The sequence below is a fragment of the Gambusia affinis genome, linkage group LG03, assembly GCF_019740435.1.
Source record: "Gambusia affinis linkage group LG03, SWU_Gaff_1.0, whole genome shotgun sequence".
In the NCBI taxonomy this organism is placed as follows: domain Eukaryota; kingdom Metazoa; phylum Chordata; class Actinopteri; order Cyprinodontiformes; family Poeciliidae; genus Gambusia; species Gambusia affinis.
Genome location: NC_057870.1, coordinates 2992852 through 3014316, shown reverse-complemented (window position 1 = coordinate 3014316; position 21465 = coordinate 2992852). Strand labels below are relative to the sequence as shown.

Genomic DNA, 21465 nt, shown 5'->3' with positions numbered 1-21465 from the left:
AATTAGATTCTTGATTAATATGGGTTGCAGCTATGTTGTTGTACGGAGTTTTTGTTCAATCAGAAACCCATGAGGACGCTGCACACTGTCACCTGAAACTTATGTATTTCAAATGCTTTCATAATAACAATGTAGGAGGCTGCCCCTCTCTCGCTCTTATTATTACAGTGTCTGAACATAGATATGGAGTTGATTGGGTTGCAGAAGAAGGAAAAATATATTCTCCTTGGCTTTCTGCTCAATAGACACCTTGATGGGACTGATAATGAAAGTAAAATGAGCTGCTCATGTTTTCTGGGCTCTGCCTCTGTTGATCCACAGAGTGGTCATCAGGGTCTGCTGCTTCGTAGAGGCCAGTCTGAAAGCTGGGCAGGTTTTCATCTCTGTATGAGGAATTAAAATGGGCTGATAGTAAAAAAAAAAAACAAAAAAAAAACATTGATTGAATTTGTTTAAATATTGGTTCTGTGCCAATATGTAGCCGCATTGTCTCCCATTCTTCTACATCTTTGTGCCACATGCCATGTCGTATTTTGTTTTCACGTTGGATGCATATTTTTAAATTGTATGAAAATAAATAGTCATAAAAAATGTTCCAAACCATTTAATGTGTTAGTTTATATATTCTGAAAACTTTGATCTGTTTTGCCAATTCATTTTTAGAGTATGAAAGATTATCACCCCTAAAGAAAGCAAATTAACTCCAGCTGCTACATTTATCAATATATTTTCATCATCTCCAGAATATGTTGGGAAAATTTGTGGACTGATGAAGAACAATGTGAATATGCATATATGTGGACAACAATGTTATTAAACTTCTGTTAATGACTAAATGACTAATAAGCCCACAGTGGTCATTTCAATTACTTGAAACTGACAAAAGTAAAGATAAATGAAAATTTTGCAGAAAGTTAACCATGTGAAAATCAAATGTGGCTGTTGAACTGCAGTTCTGCACAATTATTTTAAAAAATAAACTAATGAAATTATGTGAATATTGTTGGCTTTTCAGTCTTAAACAGAGGGGTGTCAATAATTTTGTTTTCATGTGTTAGCAGGAAAATAAAGAAAAAAGATTTTGCAAAATGGGTTTCTGTGAAGATATTAATCTTTTGTGCAAAATTTGTTTTGGTTCCAAATATTCTGGACTGACTGCACCAAAAATGTTCGACTTTATATTTTTTGACTTGTAGAATGGAATCTGTTCCTAGATTGAAGAATTTGTGAAGGTGAAAAGAAACGTGTTTTTTTTTTTCTTCACACACAGATATGTAGATGCGTTGTGCAACATTTGGATCGATTGGGGCAAAAGTGTAAATATAAGATTTTTTAAATGTGACTCATCTTGTTTTTATTTTGTTTTTGTACAACATAGGTGTAATTGTTGTTTTTACATTTGTTAAAATAAATAAGTATCTCCATTTCACTATTACAAGGCATAAATACCTTTGCACCAGATATACCTCCAGACTTATCCATCGCTAGGCAACACAGAAGCAAACAGAACAAACAAGCAAACAGCTTAAAGGCAAATTAAACCGAGACTGGTCAGGTTGGACTGAAATACTCTGCATTTGCGGGTTTTTACACACACACACACCCACACACAACACAAAAGGGGGGGGGGGGGGGAAACTAAGAGAACAGGGAAACCATTAAACCAAGAACCGCCACTGCATCGCATCACACCAGCGGGATAAAGCTGTGTGTTTACTCCGCAGTAGCTGCCCACCCCGTACCCTCTCGAGGCACGTAGCGTGCGTGCAGGCGGCTTCTCTTTATATGGTGTCGCTTCCTTCCTGGCAGCTTCAGATGCATCAGAGGAGAGGAGAGGAGAGGAGAGCAAACCTCCGAGCTTCACCCCCTGCTGCTGCGCTGTGCGCCAAACCCGCAGCTGCCTGACCCTGTCTGCGCCCCCCGCGGCCCCACAGGCGCACTTAGTTCAAACATGTGAAGGTAAAAGTCGTGATTCGCTGGATGTCCTGGGATTTATTTATTTATTTGTTTAATTTTAATTTTTAATTTTAAATTTTTTTTACCTTCCCGTTATCTCGTGGTTTCTCCTTTTGCCCGCCACCGATCAGTTTGTGGAATGCTCTGCATTTTCATCTCTGGGTCGTTTCCACTTCAGGATGGGAACTGCGGTGTCCAAAAGGAAGAACCTGAGGAGTGACGCGATTTCTTCCGTGGCCGCAAAAGTTCGGTGAGTGTCGGAGCTGAAATCCCGCGAGGTGCGTGCGGTGGAACACCCCGCACAGACACAGGGCTGCGGAGAGCTGCGGGGTGTCCTCCCCTGACGCTGGAACTTTCACATGAATGCTTGATAGTTGAAAAAGCCTCTTCCAGTGAAGACGCGGTCGCGCCTTTTAGTTAATTTGCTGCTGACGTTTTACACCTGCAGGACACCAGCTGCCGTGACGAGCACCAGTAAAACCAGTAAGCTCTGCCATGCACACTGTCGCTTAAAAGTAGCTTTGGAGAAACACAGCAGTTCCAGAGCTTGCAGGCAACGTCCCCTCCAAAGATTTGTGTAAAACAACAACACCGAACATATTTCTGTTGTTGTTTTGTGGTGGCTGGTGGTTCAGTGCTGTCCTGCTTCAGCCATTCCGTTTCTGTTTAATTCCTGTTCCCTTTCATTCTGATTCGCTTTGTCCAGGTAAAAAATACACACTTACATTTTCAAACAGTTGAAATCTATCCAGTTGTTACGCAATTTAGATCCAATTGGATCAAATCTTCAAACTTGAGTACAAAATTTCCTCCCAGAGGTGAGAGCAGAGGTACTTTGTCCACTCTTAGTTAGATATGCACTGGTCAGAATGTTTTTGGTCAATTTCGGAGTTCTGCGTTTGTAAGACTCTTAAGACTTTAAACCCAGTGTCTCTTTTAGAACCTTGACATAAGAACAGCAACTAAAGTATTTTTCTGACCTTCCTGTTTGAAACAATTATTTTAACTGTGAGCAGAAGCTACATAATATCTTGGTTTAAAAGAGCAGTCACAGTGAAACAGACTTTTACTGTGGTGATAGAAAACACCAAGTAAAGAAAGTGAATGTTGTGCTACACAACCATATAAGTGAATGTTTTAATGCACGGTGTTCACACTTCTTTCTTTTAAGACAGAATGGGCTTCAAAGAAAGAAAGGCCATATGGATTTATTACAAATGGTGGCCATATGCAATAAATACATATGGCCAACGTATGTATTTATTAAAGCTAAGCTACATTCACATTACAGTCTGAAGTGACTCACATCAAATTTATTTTTCATTTCTGATCTTTTCAAATGTGACCTGAGTCTGTACAGCCAGTTTGTCTTCATCCCACCTGAACGTCACTGATGTCCAATAAATGTCACTATTCTGCATCCTGATTCAAGAAGGCACAAAAAAAAAAAAATTATAATAATTTTAAAAAATGTGGTGGGCGATAATGCAGAGAAAAGTTTGAAAACTAGTCAACAACGCTGAAATCACAAACACGAACAGGGGATCTTATCAAATGGATTTGGAAATGTGAACAACTACGCAAAAAAAAAAAGAAGAAAAAAAGGGTTTCACAAAAACTCTAAATTGAGCATTAAGGCCTATGGTGTGAAGGTAACCTTAGAGAAATTTGACCCTGTTTGATTGCCCTGAATAATCATTTATTATAATTAGAGATATCTCAATTAACTAATATATCTAGTCATAAACCCATAAATGTGCTGAAGCTGATTTTTTTGTTTTGCTTTGTTATGTTTACCTGACGTAACTCGGTGGAAAGTTGAAAGAGCAAGGCTGGTGCAGAGAAGGCTAGAATAAAAAATAATTTCTGCAAACAGATTGTTGGTAACTTATTCACAAAAATGAGCTCGCAATTAGTAGCGCCAAATGAGGATGATGAAACGGCCACGGCAGTCCTCTGTTCAGTTAAGTCAGTGTGTTGTGTAGCGTATAGCTTCATAATTTTAATAACAATAGCCCGTTGTATAAAGTGGGCCGGTCTAAAACAGGAAACTCCCACTGTGGCTCTGGTTGGTGCTGACCGCAGACCACAGAGATCCTTGGTGTTTTTACAGTCCAGCTGTTGAGCCCTTACAATGTGACGCTCATTAGTGGTTCTTTTTTTTAATTATTTTTTTTATTTGCAGCCTGATGTATCACACCGCCTCTCAGGTGCTGTTGTAAAAAGGAAAACCATTGTATCTCCCTTCACCTGTTAGCATTCTTGTTGCCATGGCTAATTGGGGAAAAGCTCATTCAGCCAGTTCTTTTCCTGCACAATTCGAATGGCATTTACCTTATTGATATCTGAGTCATTCTACAAAAGGCCTTCATGGCACTGGTGTCGGATCAGTCTGAGGGTATCCAGATGACTAATGTGGTGTTGGATGAGATCTGCTCTGTGACGCCTAACTAAGTTCAGAAGGCGAGATGCAAATCCAGCTTTTCTCCTTCCAGTTATGTGTATATCTCTGTCTCCAATTCTTTGTTTTAGAGCCACTGACCGCTCCAAGTCACTACCTTTTGATATCTGATCCCACACTTTGTTTTGCTCGTCTTTTTTTCTCTACACCCTTTGCACTTGTGACTCCGCAAATCATGCTGATTGGTACAGCTACTGAGCAACGCCTGTGGGCCGCAGCTGAGACTCCTGCAACACACACTCACGACTCTGTCAGCGGTCGTGAGCCACAATTCAGATTTGGAGAGCGGCTCCCCCCCCCCATTCTTCTCACTGAATCTCTCTGAATCCCATCTGAACAGAGATTAACAGTGTTGAGTCTGCTGGATTATCTGATGTGTGGGGACTCAGCAGGGCAAAGCTGTTTTTCCTGTCTGCCTGACACGTCCAGGCCATGTTTCTGTTGGTGGTTGTGCACAAAACGTAAAGCAGTGGAAAGTCTGGAGGAAAGATTTGTTTCTCTTTTTCTCTCTCGTTTTTGTATTTTGCAAAACCACATTGCAAAAACCGAGTGTTGGACAAAAAATATGTTGATTTGAACAGACCTGCTGTTGTGAGTGTAGGCCTTAGTGATGCTAATTTGGAAATCAGCAGCTGTAACTGATTACTTTAGGAATAGATTATTCTGATGATTAATTGATGAGTTGGATGATGAAAATACGTACACTCTACAGATTTTTCATGTAACCACTTCAGCCATTTTTATTACAATATTAGAAATACATGAAATATGCAAATAAAACAAAAATTAAATAAATTTTTTTTAATCAGAAACATTTTATTGCCTGGAATGCAATAACATGGCATCTTTTGAGTTTTGGGTTACACATTTACAGACAAAGTTGTTTTTATCTTATGTGTGAAGTGTGTGTACTGTTCTTAATATATTTTTTCAGCAAATGGCCTTATATGAGTCTGTGGTCAGTAAGTGATTAATCACTTACTAAGTATATTGACAGCTATGGCAATAATCAGTTCATAACAATCCTATTAACCGCTTCATTCCTACTTCTATCATAGATATTATGTTCAAATTTAAAATGATTGTAATGCTAATTATTAATATAAATACTAATAGTCATTGTCCAGTTATTAGTGGACCTCTCTAAGCTTGGGTCAGTGCTAACATCATGGCTGCTGCTGCCGCCAGCAGCCTTGTTAAAAGCCCTTGTTGTGAGAACAACAGTCACAATGAGTCAAATAGCTTCTAAGTATTTTCTTAAGTGAATGATGCCAAACAAAATAACAAATGAGTGGTTGTCATGGTAACACCATGTGCCATGTGGCCTCTCAAATATGTTCATCTCAGTAACTTTTCAGGTCCATTCTTGTTGCGTTTCCATCAGAAAACTCCTAAAAGTTAACTTTCAAGACTTTAACAAGTTGAGCAGGTGAGCCGGAGCATTCTGAAGACCCCATACATCTGACCCAAAGTTATCATATTCCAGGAGAGGAGACGCCTGTAAAGATTTGGTCATTTACACCAAAATCGGATATTTTCAGTAGCTTCTATATTCATGATCAGTGGTGGTTTGGATGAGAACACCAAAGACACTTTATACTTAGCCTTTAACCACCTTAGAATTAGATTTTTTTCTACATAGAAAAACACTGAGTTTTGTGAGGCCTTTATTCTTTTATTGAATATAAAAAGTGTTGATTCTGAGTTTTGCTGAAACAAAAACATTTCATCCTCTTGAGTCCGGTATCGTGTCTTGTCTTGTGTGCTGCACATATCTTTATACCATTTTGTCCTTTACGTCTTTAACAGGACAGGCATATTTGCTCTGACTACGTTCTTGTTGTGCTGAAAATGGTGTAGCAGTAACCTTCTGGTTACAACTCTTGCTATACAAAGCGGATTGGAGACAGACAGAGCCAAAAGGTTGAGAGCTTGATTTAAGTGTGGGAGCACAGACCTTTTGTTATGCATAGAGCCTGGAAGCGCTTTGTGAAGAGCCCTGCTGCCTCTGTCCCATATAATGACAAACCTTTTGTAGTGCATCTCAGCAAAGCCACTTTATCCTCCGCTGTCTGCCTCTCTAGTGGAAAAGATTACAAGCGATCTAAAGATGGCATCCTCTTTAATAATTCAAAAATGTTTGTGTCACTTCTGGAAGAAATGTGCACAGCACAACAGTTTTCAGGCCTTAATAGTTTTCACTTTGGCGAATTTGTGATTTCATGGCCTTTTCCCCCCACAGGGCTGCCCTGTCCTCATCGCTGCACCGATTAGTTCCAGCTACGGTCCAGTGTGGTTATTAGCAGTAAAACATCCAGCAGCTCACTCTAAAACATAAACCTGTCAGATTCTCTGGCTGAAAGCCACATAAGAGGTCAAAAATACTGAGTTTCTCCACCAGCAGGGGCAACGGGATTATTTTTAACGTTTAAATCCTGTCATAAGCTGTGCTTCCATTGACCATGTAATTGCACAATTTGACATTTTCAAAAATAAATTTGCTTAATGGAAACATGTCACTTAAAAAAAAACCTCACTTTTTTATATAAAGTTTTTGTGCTTTTTGATTTTTATTTGGTCGTAACAAAATTGATTTATTTTGTAAAACTGCCATGAAAACGCATCTTTTCGCATCACATGAATCACATGAGCAACAGGCGGATGTTGCCACTGGTAGAAACCATGAAGAAGACGACCAGGAAGTAGCTGGAGAATTAAAGGGCAGCAAGTTTTTGACGGACGTATTATGCAAACAAACTTATTGATGTGTGATTTTGATTGCATTTCTTATTTAATGGAAACACTTTAATTGCAAAATTGCGCTTTTTTTGGCATTAGCAGAATATTGACCAAGTTTTCTGCACATTGGTAATGAAACAGTTGTAAAGGCTTTTTAATAATTTTTTTTAAACATTATGCTCATTCTGGGTTTTAGTTGGGATCTACTTTATTCTTAAAACATTCACATTGTCTAAAACTCACCTTTTAGAAAATGTACCATATTTTCTAAGTCAGGTAGAAGACTTAATCCCTCCTCAGGGCAAATAGATTTCTTAGAAACTGAAAATGATTTTACTATAAGGAAAAGTTCATGTTCACCATTTCTTTACAATAAGACAAGTATATTAACCTTGAAACATGAGTACACTTCATGTTTTGAGTAAAGTTTCTCATTAGGTATCCTTTCATAATCTACCTAACTTGGACAGCTGATATTACTTTCTTAAAATTGCTGGTTTTCTAAAAAAAAAAAAAAAAAAAAATCTGCATATCTAGCTTAGCTTTTACTCTTTCCAGATCAGGTTTAGTCAAAGATTCTCCTGTTTACTCTGCACAGAGCAGGAAAACCTATTTCTCAGTTGGCTGGACAGTTTTCCACCCTCCTGCCACTTCAGTGGCCAAACAGCACCAGTGACAAGAAAGTAGCATTTGAGGACAGCACTTCTGTTTATTGACAGAGAACTTGTCCTATCGGCTCTAACATGCTGCTGAAGTCATTTGCTTGACTGAGGATCCAGATGATGGATGTGTTCCTTCAGGGCAGTGTGTGTGTGTGTGTGTGCGTGTGTGTGTCTGCACTGCAGCTGGTATCTGTTCAAGAGACTCACTAGTTAAGCATTCAGCTCACACTGACCATCCATACTGTATTGTTTTAGAACATACAGCGTTATGCTAGGAAGACCATTCTAACCACTGTCAGCTCAATCTGCTTGACAAAAATACTTTGCTTTAACTTTTCAGAAATCCACATTTAAATGCAATAGCTACAAAATATCTCTTCGTGTTAAAGCTTAGCATCTTGATTAATTGCTGCTACTCTTAATCTTGAAGAGAATGTATTGTATGCTTTCCAGAAACAGTGCCATTTCATAGCACAACCAAGTAACTTTGTTACCTTCAGTGTTTTTAAAAATGCTATCAAATATGACTTTAAAGAAATCTAACTTTGCAGTTTAACACTTTGAAATTGGACCACTGTCTCTTTAAAAACTCCTGCTCTTTCAGAAGCTCCACCTTCAGGAAGCCATCACTACATGGCCCCTCTGTTAACCCTTAACAATGTTTTTACCAGTGTTCCACAGCGAATAGCTGCTATGATGAGCTCAGCTGATGTTCAGTTCCACCAGGTGTTTGCTAATTGCTGCTGGCTAGTCTGAAGGAGCTGATTTGTTCGGCTGAGGACTGCAGCCCCAAGGAGGAGCTGTGTATAAACGGTGGTGCTTGGTGAGCATTTCTGTAACCCAGAACAGTTGCTATGGGAGGTTTTAGGATTTCTCAAACATGCATGGCAGAAGAAGGCAAAGCTCCAAGTATGTTTTTGATGGCATGAATGGCATTATGACTTGATTATGGAGCTCAGAAACACACAGTGACTGTGAGAAACACAAACAACTAAAAGTTGTAAGGAAACTGGACTGTGAAAACATTACTTAGTCATTTGCTACATTTGAAGCATCTTTGAACTAACATGATCACTGAATGTAACCACACTGGCCTGTAATGTTAAAAATGTATTCTTTCCATTGGTTTACTTAGGATATTTTTCCTGACATTCTAACTATATGAATAATATCCACAAATATGTAGTTGGATGCATTATTTCTTTTGGGGTTGTGGTAAGGTCATCCTGATTTGAACTAAATGTGTTCTGCAGCCTTCATCTAAGTAGGCTCTGAGGTTTTGCAGAAGGCCACCCTTGACCTTTATAAGCCATAAGCAACATGACATCACAGTATCAGTGAATACGCAGTCTGTCTTCATGTTCAGTGACCTGTAACGGCTGTAGTGTTGACCACGTTTTATGACTCTAGGTAAGAAGACATTAAACAGGAGTCGCTGTGAAAGAAAGACGCATGGTATTTTAGTTTAGTTTAACAGAAAGCTTTTCAAGAGCCATGATTTGTGTGCTCACTTGTGTGGATTCAAAATCAGACTGAGGCTGTTGCCCTGAAAACGGAATAGGTGATGAAGGGTTGCACATTTCAATAGGAAGCCATAAAATCATAAACTTCCCACTCCCCAGCAGAATATAATACGATCAATTTGTCCTTCAGGGTAATACACTTCCTATCATAACCCCCCAGGTCTCCTCCCCCTAAAAAAAAAAAAAAAAAAATACCTACCCAACATTAGAGACTCCTCAACTGATAAATAGAGATTGATGTGAGGCAGAATGGGTACCTACAATCTATTATCTGAGAACTGTGAGCTCTGCTGGGAAGAGATCATTTCCTGACTCATGAGCTTTGTTGTCAGTGGAGTGAAGGGAACGAGGTTTCCTTAATGAAGTTGTCTGGACTTTACAAGCCAGCCTTCTTAAGGTGTGCTGTGAGGAGAGATGGGCAGAAATGGGGGAGAGAGCATCAGACACGGGTCATATCACAAAACATTGATCCTCATTGTGTGTCTGCACTCACAGTACAGAAAGAATGAAGGCCTAAAGCTAAGCTACAATCTCCACATCCTACACAACCTACTGCAAAATTTATGGGCCTCTGTAAGTTTGGGAAACCACCATCAGTAGTAAGTGGGCGGTGTTCAGGATGACAGTCAAACCTTTTATCAGAATCAGCTTCACTGAATCAGCTTCAATCCAGACGACTTCATGTTCTGTTTCACAAACCGGGAATTTGACTTCAGTTTCCAAGGACTCACAGCACACAGGCAGAGAGGACATATTGGTGCTGTCAATCAACTTAAAAATGTAATATGATTAATCACACTCTAGCGCTGTGATTAATCATGATTAATCACTTTGCCTAACTTTCTAAGGTTGAAATGTAAAAATCCAGGTTTTCAAAGAATGTTTAAGAAAGTGTTTCATCGTCTCAAACCAAACATCTCAGATTTCCAGCTTTTCATTTTCCGGAAGCTCTAAAAGAAGTCCTTTTGTTTCAGATATTCATTTAGACATGCTAACTCCAAACTCGTTTTGCTTTTGTGGGAGAATAATTCACAGCTGCAATCAGTAGACTGCATAATATGAAAGTAATCTGACAGGAAGGAGGGAGAGAGAACCGAGGACTTCAAACGTTCAGAAGTTTGAACGTTTGAAGGCAAATCCACCAAATACCAAGGAACGGTATGAAACTTCTGACTCTGCGGAAAATCTAAAAGTATCTCTGTCTCTCTCATCTCAAGCAGATAAACTTAATGGTAACGACTCAGAGAAAACTAGAGCTGTTCCTTTCCTTCTTTTCAATTGTTTCCTGGTTGGATTCAGACAAAAACATCAACAGTAGCAGAAGTGATCGACTCTGATGGATCCATATTCAGTAATAAGACAATAGAAGCCAAAAGGCATCATCGAAGTGTTAGAAACTAAAGCAGTGTCGTGCCATCCTACACTCTGTCACTACATTGTGAGATAAGTGTGTATCTAACCCACGGCAGCAGCTGGAGGAGGGGCCCTGCACTGGGTCCTCAGCCTGGCCCTCAGCCTGGCCCTCCACTTTCCATCTGTTCGCTGAGGGGTGATTACTGATACAGATCATAATTAGTCAGATCAATGTGAACACTGAGGGCCGATCCGCTGCTCACCTATCTCCCTCTGTAATTAGCAGAGCATTAAATCAGCCCCGTGTTCTTCAACACAATTAAACACAAAGAGAAAAGATTCATTTTTAGACCATAGGAGAGAGAAAAATGGAAAAGTATAAAGTGTAAATTCAAAAAATATTTACAGCACACATTGGTTTTCCACCTCTGGAAAAGATGTGTAGATATATTTATAGGAGATAAATTCATCTTTCACTATAGCAGCACAAAAAGCCACATTCAACCTCTATTGAGAATATATTCTGAACGCTTCTAATCTCTAGGTAAAGGCAAGGCCAAATTATTAACATGTCTATCAAATTTAAGTTTTATTTATTCAACCAAGAAGTTAATTTTAGATTTAGATTGTAAAACAGGATTATCTGAAAATACAATAAAGCATCATAATATGGATGTCAGTTTGGTCAGAGATCACTTCTGGTGTGTTTTTTATATTTTTTTTTTATTAAGAAAATGCCATTTTTAAAATCATTTATAACCTTTTTCAATAGCTGGAAATTGAAATTACAATTTGAAAACATGCTGTGACGTTGGAGTAACAAAACTCTCCATGGAATTACTTTTTGTAAGTTTCTGCTGGTGTTTTGTAATTTCTGTTTGGTGTTGAGCTCTGAGGCTTCAGGTTGGAAAGCCTCTTTGCCATCACCCTAATCTTGAGATTCTTCTATGTCTGACTCCAGTATCGCTGCAGTGCTGCAAGAGGCACAGATAGAATTGATCTGAAGTTTATTTTAAGTCTTCAGAGTTTAGATGTCTTTCAACAAAGACTTGAGAGAGAAAATGAACTTTCTTCAGACACTTGAGGCTTGACTTGGACATTTGGAGTTTGATTTCTGAACATGTCTGATCACATGGGTTAAACATTTAACCATTTACAAGTATTTTTTTCAGCGTTACTGCAGCAGCCTTTCAGTATGTTTCCCTGCTTACGTTTTAACTGCTTGAGCACCAACAGCCAAAAGGCAGTTGCTACTATACATGAATCACTGATGCATGTATAGTAGCATCAGTGATTCTACTATACATGTGGAACGGTAAATGTGCCCCTCTGGAGGGCAGGAGATGAGTCTTTCACTGGATATTTAGAGATTTTATTGATGGGAACATAAAGAATATGAGAAACAGGTAGTAGATATAACCAGATAACGGGAAAAAACTTAAGATCGACTTCACCAAAGAATCCGTACTGCAAATGTCAAAGATAAAAAAAGAGGTTGGAGAAAGTGCGTGGAGGTAGGAGGTGGGGGAGAAGTGGGATGTCAGCATGACAGGATCTGAGCTGTTCTAGATGGCTGAAGATCAGAGAACACAGCTTCAGGCTGGAGAGGCCAGCGAGTCGGAGAACAACGTGAATCCTTGCTGTCGGGCCTAGCTGAACAGTAATCTGGTTTGGCCTGCTGTGCTGCTTCCATCGTCCTCTGCCTGGTTTGGAGACTGAGAGCAGATTTTAATGTTAAATATGTTTCTATGGATCTAAACAGTAACTCAGCTTCCTTTGCTTTCAACAGACCCCTGGATTGACTCAGTCAGCCCAGTAACTCAATGACAGCAGATCTATGTACATCAAGAAATAGACCGTGCTAGATGGACTGTGTCATGGTTAGCCTGAAACCAGTGCTTGTAGCTTTATGGAGACAGTGGTTTTATAGTTCACAGTACAGGAGCCTCCTGGCGAGACCTCAGGGCCAGGAGCCTCCTGGTGAGGTTTCACCAGGAGCCTCCTGGCGAGACCTCAGGGCCAGGAGCCTCCTGGCGAGACCTCAGGGCCAGGAGCCTCCTGGCGAGACCTCAGGGCCAGGAGCCTCCTGGCGAGACCTCAGGGCCAGGAGCCTCCTGGCGAGACCTCAGGGCCAGGAGCCTCCTGGTGAGACCACAGCATCAGTATGGTGAAGGTGACTCCAGGTCAAACTCAGAAACAACCGCCCAGGGGACCTAAGCCTTCTGTCATAATGCCACAAATCAAATGACCCAAAATGCAAGAAGGAGGCAGGCAGATGAAAGTGGCAGTAGTACATTTTTTATGTGTAATGTAATGTTTCAGTTGTTGACTGTGTGTTCTATGACTTTGCATTTTTGTGTTTTTATATGGTGTGGATGGCTGTCAGAATACACAGGCAACATGGAGACAATGTGAATAAACACACATTCAACCCAAACACCTGAGATTCAAGACACGTGTTTCCAGAATCACATCCTATCATTCTTGACAGAGAGATCCCATGCACAGGGAGAACATGCAAACTCCTCACTATGCTGCCACATCCTGCATTATTCTAGAAAGTTCTTCCATCCTTCTGTTCCCTCACTCACACTGCGAGTCACACAAACATATCATCTCATTTCTGAATCATCTGTCTGCTGCTCTCCTCCATCCGAGCTCCTTACTGAATACTCCTTTTTTGACTATTACATCTCCATTCCTCATCTTGCTTCCCACTCCCCCAATTTTCTATTTTAATCTCGCATAAATAGATCTCCCACTTGTCACAGTGTGTGATCTCCTGTGTGACCCAAGGCTGAAAACAGCAGAATCGGGGTACGGATAAAAGACATGATGGAATTCTTAACTTGTTTGAATTTCTGAACTAAAATCTTGTCTGAAGCTTTTGTATTACTGAGGAGTTCAGTTCATTTCTGCAGTTTTTCCTCTGTCATCATCGGCTTGTTTCAGCATCTACTTTATGCACAATATGGATTTTTTTTTCTGCAGGCAGATCAGAGATTACTGCATGTTTTCTTTTTTTTTTCTCCAGATCTCTTTTTATTTATTTATTTTTGCTCTATTCTTGCATGAGACAGGGTGGGGCTTAGAGAGTGAGAGCGCCTTCACATGCCACCTGATATTTAATTACTGAGGGCTTATTTCCTGTGTGTGGATGAAACAAACACCACAGTTCCCTCAGGGAGTTTTAACCATGTGCTGACGTAAATCAGGTGCTGTGTGTGCTTGCAAAGAACGTTCTGTTCCACGGTCCAACCTGAGGATGTCTGCGCAGGTCCATGTGCTGGTGGCAGGAAGGCAGTGGAGTGGGTGGGTGGGCGGAGAACCATTAGCTCTGACTGCTGCTCTGTATTTGGATATGACTACAGCTGCTCTAACTGTTGTTGGTTTTAAATCCCACTACACAGTTAACAATTTATCTATTTATCAAAGGAAGGATTGAGTAAGTTTTAAATACATGTGGTAGAAAGTACACCTTCTTTATGTTTTTAACATTTTGTTTTATCTTTTGTGTGTGAACCAACAATTCTTTTTCTGGGGAAATGAAAGATTATTTCTACTCTAAATTCTCCAGGTTACAACATGATCTGTGTTATTTCACTTGAGGTCTAAGAAGGCAGTTTCCAATAGGGGTGCACTGATTGCTGTTTTTCTGGCCAATCACCAATTATGGATCTTTAAGAAAACTTACCTGCTGATTCCAATTTTTTTGTCTGAAATGTTGTATATTATAGCAAGAAAGTTGCTGACATGTCCTGGTGGTCAAACCTTGATTTTCTTTTTTGGACTTTCTTAAATCTTATTTATCTATTACTGTTGACCAGCACTTCGTTTCAGCTGCACCTGGTATTAAAGGGCTTTATAAATAAAGTTGATGATGATGTTGATGAAACTTCTCTTACAGCTCTGTGGTTTTGAAACTCCGATCCAAAACCCCAGAGCATTCTGGGGGATGTAGGTAAAGGAAAGACGTTAGCTGCTTGACCTTTAGAGACCAGCTAATCAAACAACAGATAAAACAGGAAAGGAAACGCCTCCAGTTTGACAGTGTTACTTAAAACGTAAAAATAGTCAATTATTGACATCGGCAATTATTGATACCGACTGATATGATACGCTTTTATCATGATAGGTTTATCAGCCATATCATCCATGATTTATATCGACCTATTTCATGAACAAGCTTATTCATGTATTTCATTTTCTTTCTTATTTAATGGAGACATCGCAATCGTAAAATTGTGTTGTTGTTTTTTTAAATGTATTTTACATTAGCAGAATAAATACAAAGATTTGTGCACATTCGTAATGGAAAGCTCCTATGGAGAGGTTATGTGTACAAAATATGTGGTGCACCTTTTCCCCCTCCACAGGAATATGGAGGGGGAAACGCCCTTTCCACCCTAACACAATGTCAGGGAGGAAAGACATCGGTAATGAATCATGGCTCATCAATCTGGAACAGTTGAATATAGCATTTCCTGTCTGCTTCAATCTTTCCTTCTTCAAAGGCTATAATGTTATGTTATGCTCCATAACATAACATAACATATGTTCATGCATCAAATCAATGCAAGTCTACCAACAATCATAATTTGGACTTGTTTTGCAGCAGATCTTTGACACCTTGCATATGAAACGCTGTGGACCTGAAGAGAGCCATGCAGGAATATCAATACACTGAAGAAGAAATGTTGTAAAGAAGAGTTGGCCAGGATGTTTCCAGTGGGAGTCAGAGAATGTTAGACAGAAAATCTCTTTAAAAAATATTAAATTATATATTGGATTTAGTTTTTTCTACACAGTTATTCCATTTTTGACTCATTATTAATTAATGACAGCCTGGTGGAATCCTTTGTGGGTTTGCAGATGAGATTTTGATCTACATAGCTCGAGAATCAGCAAAAGATTAGAAATGTTTCAAAACTGACTGAAGGACAACGTGGTCTTTTAAATCATAACTATACACAGGTTTTGAGGTTATAGTTGTGACTAGTGACAAATATGCCTGAGCTTTTCTTTCTACCTCATAAAAAGTATTTAATCTGACTCTTCCTGTTATGTTGTATTTCAGTATCTGTGAAACAGATCAAGCATTGATCATTGATTGATTTAACTTTTGATCTCAAGGTTGTTTGACTGTTTTCCTTCCAGTTAACCTGGCTGCTTCTTTCCAGAGCTGGTTCGAATGCAGCATGCTGCCCTGCAGCAGGACTTTTTGTTATCTAGCATATTTTTATTTTGCCTGAGTAAGAACAATAGAGCACACGTGTGTCTTGTGAACAGAAAAAAAAAAATAATAATAACAATATTTTGTGTTTTAGTGCAGAAAATACCACACTGCTTTCCTCACTTATTCTGCAGTCAAATGTCATGGTGATGTCTGTTTAGGTTGTGTAATCTGGTTGAAGGAAAACCCTGTTTGTGAGAAAAAGCTCAGGCAGGCTCTGCATGCAGTGAAACCTGCAGGTTAACTGTTGCCTGTGTTTTGTGTCCACAGAGCAGCCAGAGCATTCGGAGAATATCTGTCCAACACAAACCCAGAGAACCGCAACGGAGCAGGTATGGAGCACGCAGCTGCTGTGACCTATTTCAGGGTTGCTTTTGCTTGTTTCCACATCTTGATGCGGTCTGGTCCAAGATCAAATTTTAAAGGGGCAATATTATGTCAATTGAACTTTTATGAGTTTCACATTATGTTATAATGTTACCCACTCTTCAAAAACATACCTGGAGTGTTTCATGCATGTTTGAGAAATCATTTAATCTCTGGTGGCAACAATCCAGCTGTGTAAAACACCTGGGTGGCCATCCAGACGCAGCTTCTCCTCTGAGCTGCCATTTCAGACTTTCTGCCTCACAGTTCACTCCTCCCCAGGAAATACTTCACCTAGCTCCTTCAGACTAGCCAGCAGCAATTAGCAAACACCTGGTGGGACTGCATATCTGCTGAGCTCATAATGGGAGCTACTTCTCAGAGCAAGGCTGGTAAAAATGTTGTTAAAGGGTTAATAGAGGGGCCATGTTGTGATGACTTCCTGAAGGTGGAGTTTCAGAAAGAGCAGGAGATTTTAAAGAGGCAGAGGCCCAATTTCAAGGAATTAATTTAAGTCAAATTTCTTTTACATCTATTTGATCTATACAGCATTTTTATGACAACTGAAGGTAACTGAGTTACTTGATTGTGCTATAAAATGGCACTATACACCTGGAAAACACAATATTGTGCCTTAAAAATAGTGCTAAAGAGGCGGGGGCGGGGGCGGGGGGGTGGGGGGTTAACAGGAGTTTAGTATTTATTCACCAAAACCAGATGCAAAACGTCTAACCAGGAAGTGAAAAAGTTCACTCTTCCTACTTACATGGGAAAGTAGATGGTTGGAAACATTCAGAGACTCTCAGTAATATTGTCTTAACTAATTTACCTTATATATTAGTTAATAAAAGTTCCTCCTAGTAAAGTTTCAAGATAACTCAATTTTAGTGAATCTCGTGAAACTTAAAAAAGGCAAACTGAAGTTTTATATTCAGCACAAAAGAAGTTGAAATAAAATCAGCAAAGCTTGTGCAGCGGTGGCTCTTCCAGTTCTAGAGTTTCATCAGGACAAAAATGGATAGAAATTTATTCTTAACTGGATGCTGGTAATTTTCCAATCTGTTGAACAAGCAGGGTCTGCTACTCAAATCTCCCTATTTACAAAGCACTGCACCGCTTCCACTGTCGGCCATTTTGTGCCGGTGTCCTCCGAATGCGAAACCTTTTGGATTATGTAAAGAGTAACGGGTGACTCAACAAAGTGTGTTCTCAAATCGAGCCGTTTGAGTTAATATAGGGACCAAAACCACTCAAATGGTGTAATGCTCAGCATCAAAACACTTTAACATTTGAAATCCCAAACACAGGAGCTGCATGTGACGCATTAACACATTAATACTCATTATCCTCTTAAGTACACTTTATAGCCTTATTCATTTCAGCTTGTTTTAGACGGTAAGGTGCAACACTCACCAATTAAATCTCCTTGTGTGAGAATTCAGACTCTATTGATTTTTCTACCTTCTATCAGCTTGACACTAGAAACACTTGGACCTGCAGGAACTTGGCTTTATTACCACAGCGGAATTTGAGCAGCAAAATCCCGCATTGGACTATACTATATTATTCTACTTTGATTTAGATTCTGTGCGACATACCAAAATGTATGCAAACTTTTGAACTCAATGAAAGTTTTAAAAAGTATCTCTAAAAAAAGTTTTTACAGCGTTTTCTGGCATTTAGCAAATATAAATAATTTAGGTCATTCCAGTTACGCTAAAGCAAGAAAAGTTTGGTCTGGTTTAACTTCAGACAGTGAGAAAAAAACGTGTTTGTGTCTTTTTATTTGGTCTTTGTAAATCTCTCATTTCAGCTGTACATCCAGACCCAATTGTTCGCCCAGAAGCTGAGGACGTGTGAAATGACAAATTCTCCTTGAGCTTTCAGTGTTTCTTAAGCTTCTTGTGTTCCCTGTTCTTGATGTTGCTGTGTGTTTGGCACTTTAAAAAACTGATTCTCAGACCCATCGAATAAATAGGTAGGGATCTTTAAACCTCACAAGAGCTTAGCCCTTCTTTGTTTTCAAGGAGAAACAAACATTCTAAATTCACCTTTTTTGATCGTTAGCTTGTCTTAACGGTGAGTTCCTGTTACTGTGTGTAAAAGTCTCTCCTTCTGCTTTGCTTCTCCTCGTCCCCAGATCATCTTCTGTCTGAAACTTTCCCCAGTCAGGACTCTAACTCTCCGGACGTCAGCCGTTTGCATAACAACAATCTGCCGCCACGAAGCAACACATTGCCTATAACTAAACCTGGTCGATCCCACCAGCCCCATCCCAGGACAAATCTGCAGTCGCCCCCTCAGGTTGACGCCCTCAAAGCTCAAGGACCCTCGGGCCCCTCAAAACGTAGACTCTCTGTCGAGCGAAGCCTCTCCTCGGAGGAGCCACCAAGTGCCAGAGGCTCCGAGGGGAGCGCTGCTCTGAAGCCACCCAGGGTGTACACAATAACGAGAGAAGGCGGGATGACTCTTGGGGGCCCCGGAAGTGAGGAGGCCGTAGAGTTGGAGGTACTGAAGGGCCCCAGGGAGCACCCGGGCTCCCAACCCTCCAACCCCGCCATCTACAGCCTGTCCTGCACCAGCCAGCCAGCAGCTATAGCCGCCCGAGGCAGCCACCACCGCAGTAGCCATCATCGCGCTAGCCATCACCATGCCAACCAGCAACAGGGGGGGCCCTCATCATCCTCAGAACCTCTGCAGAGCTCAAGGAGTGCCAGCAACATTGGTGACTGGGGGATAAGGAGAGGCGGCTCCAGGGAGGAGTACAGTCCAGACTGCGTGGCCTGTATCCGAGCCCCATGCCAAAGCCAGAGGTCACTGGACCTGGACACCTCACCACGGGACGGAGGGAAGCCCCGCAAGAAGCTGGAGAGGGTGTACAGCGAGGACAGGACGTCCACTGACGACAGGGGTAGAGAAACATTGTTAAATGATTGAGTAGAAATCAATCTACTCTGCTCTCACTTTTCCCCCAAAAGTGAGAGCAGAGGGTGAAGGTCATGTCTTACCCCGGCAGCCCGAGGCGGGCGTAGCGGGAGAAATCTGATGGTAGATTCTGATGAGAGCAAAAGAAAGAAGTTTGACATAGACTCTTTTCGTCTCATTTAGTTCTGAACAATTTGTGCTAAATTTAGACGAGATTTGCCCAAGAAGTTTAGTTATTCGTAAATATGAATGATTTTAATGATTTAAATCAACTTCAGCTTGTAAATCATCCTCAAAGTCAGGAATCAAGTACTAACAGCTTCTTACAAAGATGATTTTACTGTCTGAAAGTTCAGGAACTTTCCAAACATGACCTGATTGAATTCAGTGAAGAAACAACACTGTGGCAGTTCGCTCTTTTGTTTGTTTGTTTCTTTCTTTCTTTCTTTCTTTATTTCTTCCTTCCCTTCAAGCAGTTCAGATTTCAACAAAACAAAAAAAATATTCTTGAACAAAATATTCTGTAAAATCAAAAGATGCTTGAAGTAGAAGCTGTGCTTCAACCAGTCCAGCCTCAGAGTTTACATATAAATTCTCAAAATGATAAATCTATGAATGCATAAACATATACGTGCATAAACATACACACATATACTGTATCAGTATATGCACAGATACACATGCATATGTATACCTTACACAGTTTGTGTAAGAATTTAGTATTGGTCATGTGTAAAGTACTTTGTAAATGAGACAGCTACAACAGCAAAAGCATTTTGAAGTATGAAAAATGAACCTGGTAAAGCTACTGTCATCTGAGCTTCTGACACATCAGGTGGAAATAACAAGAACTACCTAAAATAAAAATGGGTTAGCATCGTGTTAACACACACCAAATTGACGTTGAATCGTCCAGCAGCATCCCAAAGCAAGTGCTTATCCAGCGCTGCACCAACCTACTGATGATTCATTCAACAATGCATCTGATTAGCAGGATAAGAGCGCTGCCTGCCCGCCTCTGGACAGAGGATCCAGAGGTTCAGTTTTAAAACGCGGCTTCAACAAAGTGCTGGTGTTGTATGTGTGCGTGTGTATGTATGTATATTACCATAATGTTTGGTGTTCTTGTTTTTTCTCACTATTCTATAGGAGCAAACATGAAAGTTTCACTTTTCACTGCCACCCTGAGCTGACTGTAAGGCTTGTGTTAAAAATACCCTCCTCTCTGACTCATCCCCTTCCTTTTGTTCTCCGTCTCCACAGAGGACGGCTCTAATAGCTGGTTCCCCAAGGAGAACATGTTCAGCTTCCAGACAGCCACCACCACCATGCAGGCGTGAGTATGGACAGGAGTCCGCCTTAACTCCGTGCCAGGGCCGATCGATAGGAACGTGAAGTTTTAGCACAACGTTTGGTGGCACTTTTGTGATAACGATAAAAGTGATAAGAACTATTTATTACTTCTTGTTTTAGGTAACTGTCCAGCTGTGACTGCACGACACAGCAGTCATAGCCTCAGAAACACAAATAATACTAAAATCCAAGCAAAGAAATCTAATAAATAAACAAAATAGCTAAAAAATTTTAGAAGATTTGGATTTATCAGAATAAATGATAAATGACACAATAAATGCCCACCCTTACTGCTGTGCCTCACAGTGTTTTACTGTCTTTTCTACATATTTTTGTTCAGAACTCATTACTGTCATACATTTTATAACAATTTTAAGCTTTGAATTGTTTATTTGAATTATGTTTCTGTTTTAGTTAAGGTGGATTTTTAAAAGAGTTTAAAAGAAATGGGTGAACAGATTTGTGGCTTTTGGACGGGAGCTCTACAGCGAGTCCAAAATCTGAATCACAGTGAAATATACATCAACTAAGCTTTAACAAAGTGGGACTGAAGCTCCTTTAACGTCTAATATAGGACTGACTTTTCTGAAGCCATTCTTGACAACAGCTTATTCCTAGATTATAAGTTCATAGTTATGAAATTTCAGTTTTTCTTTTTTTAGAAAGAAACTTGATCAAATAAAAAAAGAGCATTATCCAAAATTACATTCTATGCTATACATTTACAGACGAATAGAGAGACTCTCGCGTTCACATAAGCCCTGTAGTTAGTGGAAAATCATCGCCTTTCATTCTGATCTAATAATTACCACTTACAAACACCCTCAACCACCCCCCTCTCTCTCGCTCACCCTCATTTTCTCTGTCCGTATCGTATGTCAGTGTCTCTCTGTC

General features: G+C 40.0%; 1 protein-coding gene across 7 annotated transcripts in view; it reads left to right on the top strand.

The window, feature by feature from the left end:
* Positions 1 to 1666: 1666 nt before the first annotated feature.
* The window catches only part of nsmfb (NMDA receptor synaptonuclear signaling and neuronal migration factor b), a 43516-nt gene continuing 23717 nt past the window's right edge, over positions 1667 to 21465 (top strand). For 6 of the 7 annotated variants that reach the window (XM_044110703.1, XM_044110700.1, XM_044110699.1 and 3 more), the window contains exons 1-5: positions 1667 to 1959; positions 2135 to 2206; positions 16198 to 16259; positions 18434 to 19204; positions 20482 to 20554. In XM_044110703.1, the coding sequence (XP_043966638.1) occupies positions 2136 to 2206; positions 16198 to 16259; positions 18434 to 19204; positions 20482 to 20554 (977 nt within the window). In that variant the 5' untranslated portion in view covers positions 1667 to 1959; position 2135. Of the gene's footprint in view, positions 1960 to 2087; positions 2207 to 16197; positions 16260 to 18433; positions 19205 to 20481; positions 20555 to 21465 lie in introns of all 7 variants that reach the window. The other variant, XM_044110697.1, reaches the window with a different exon arrangement.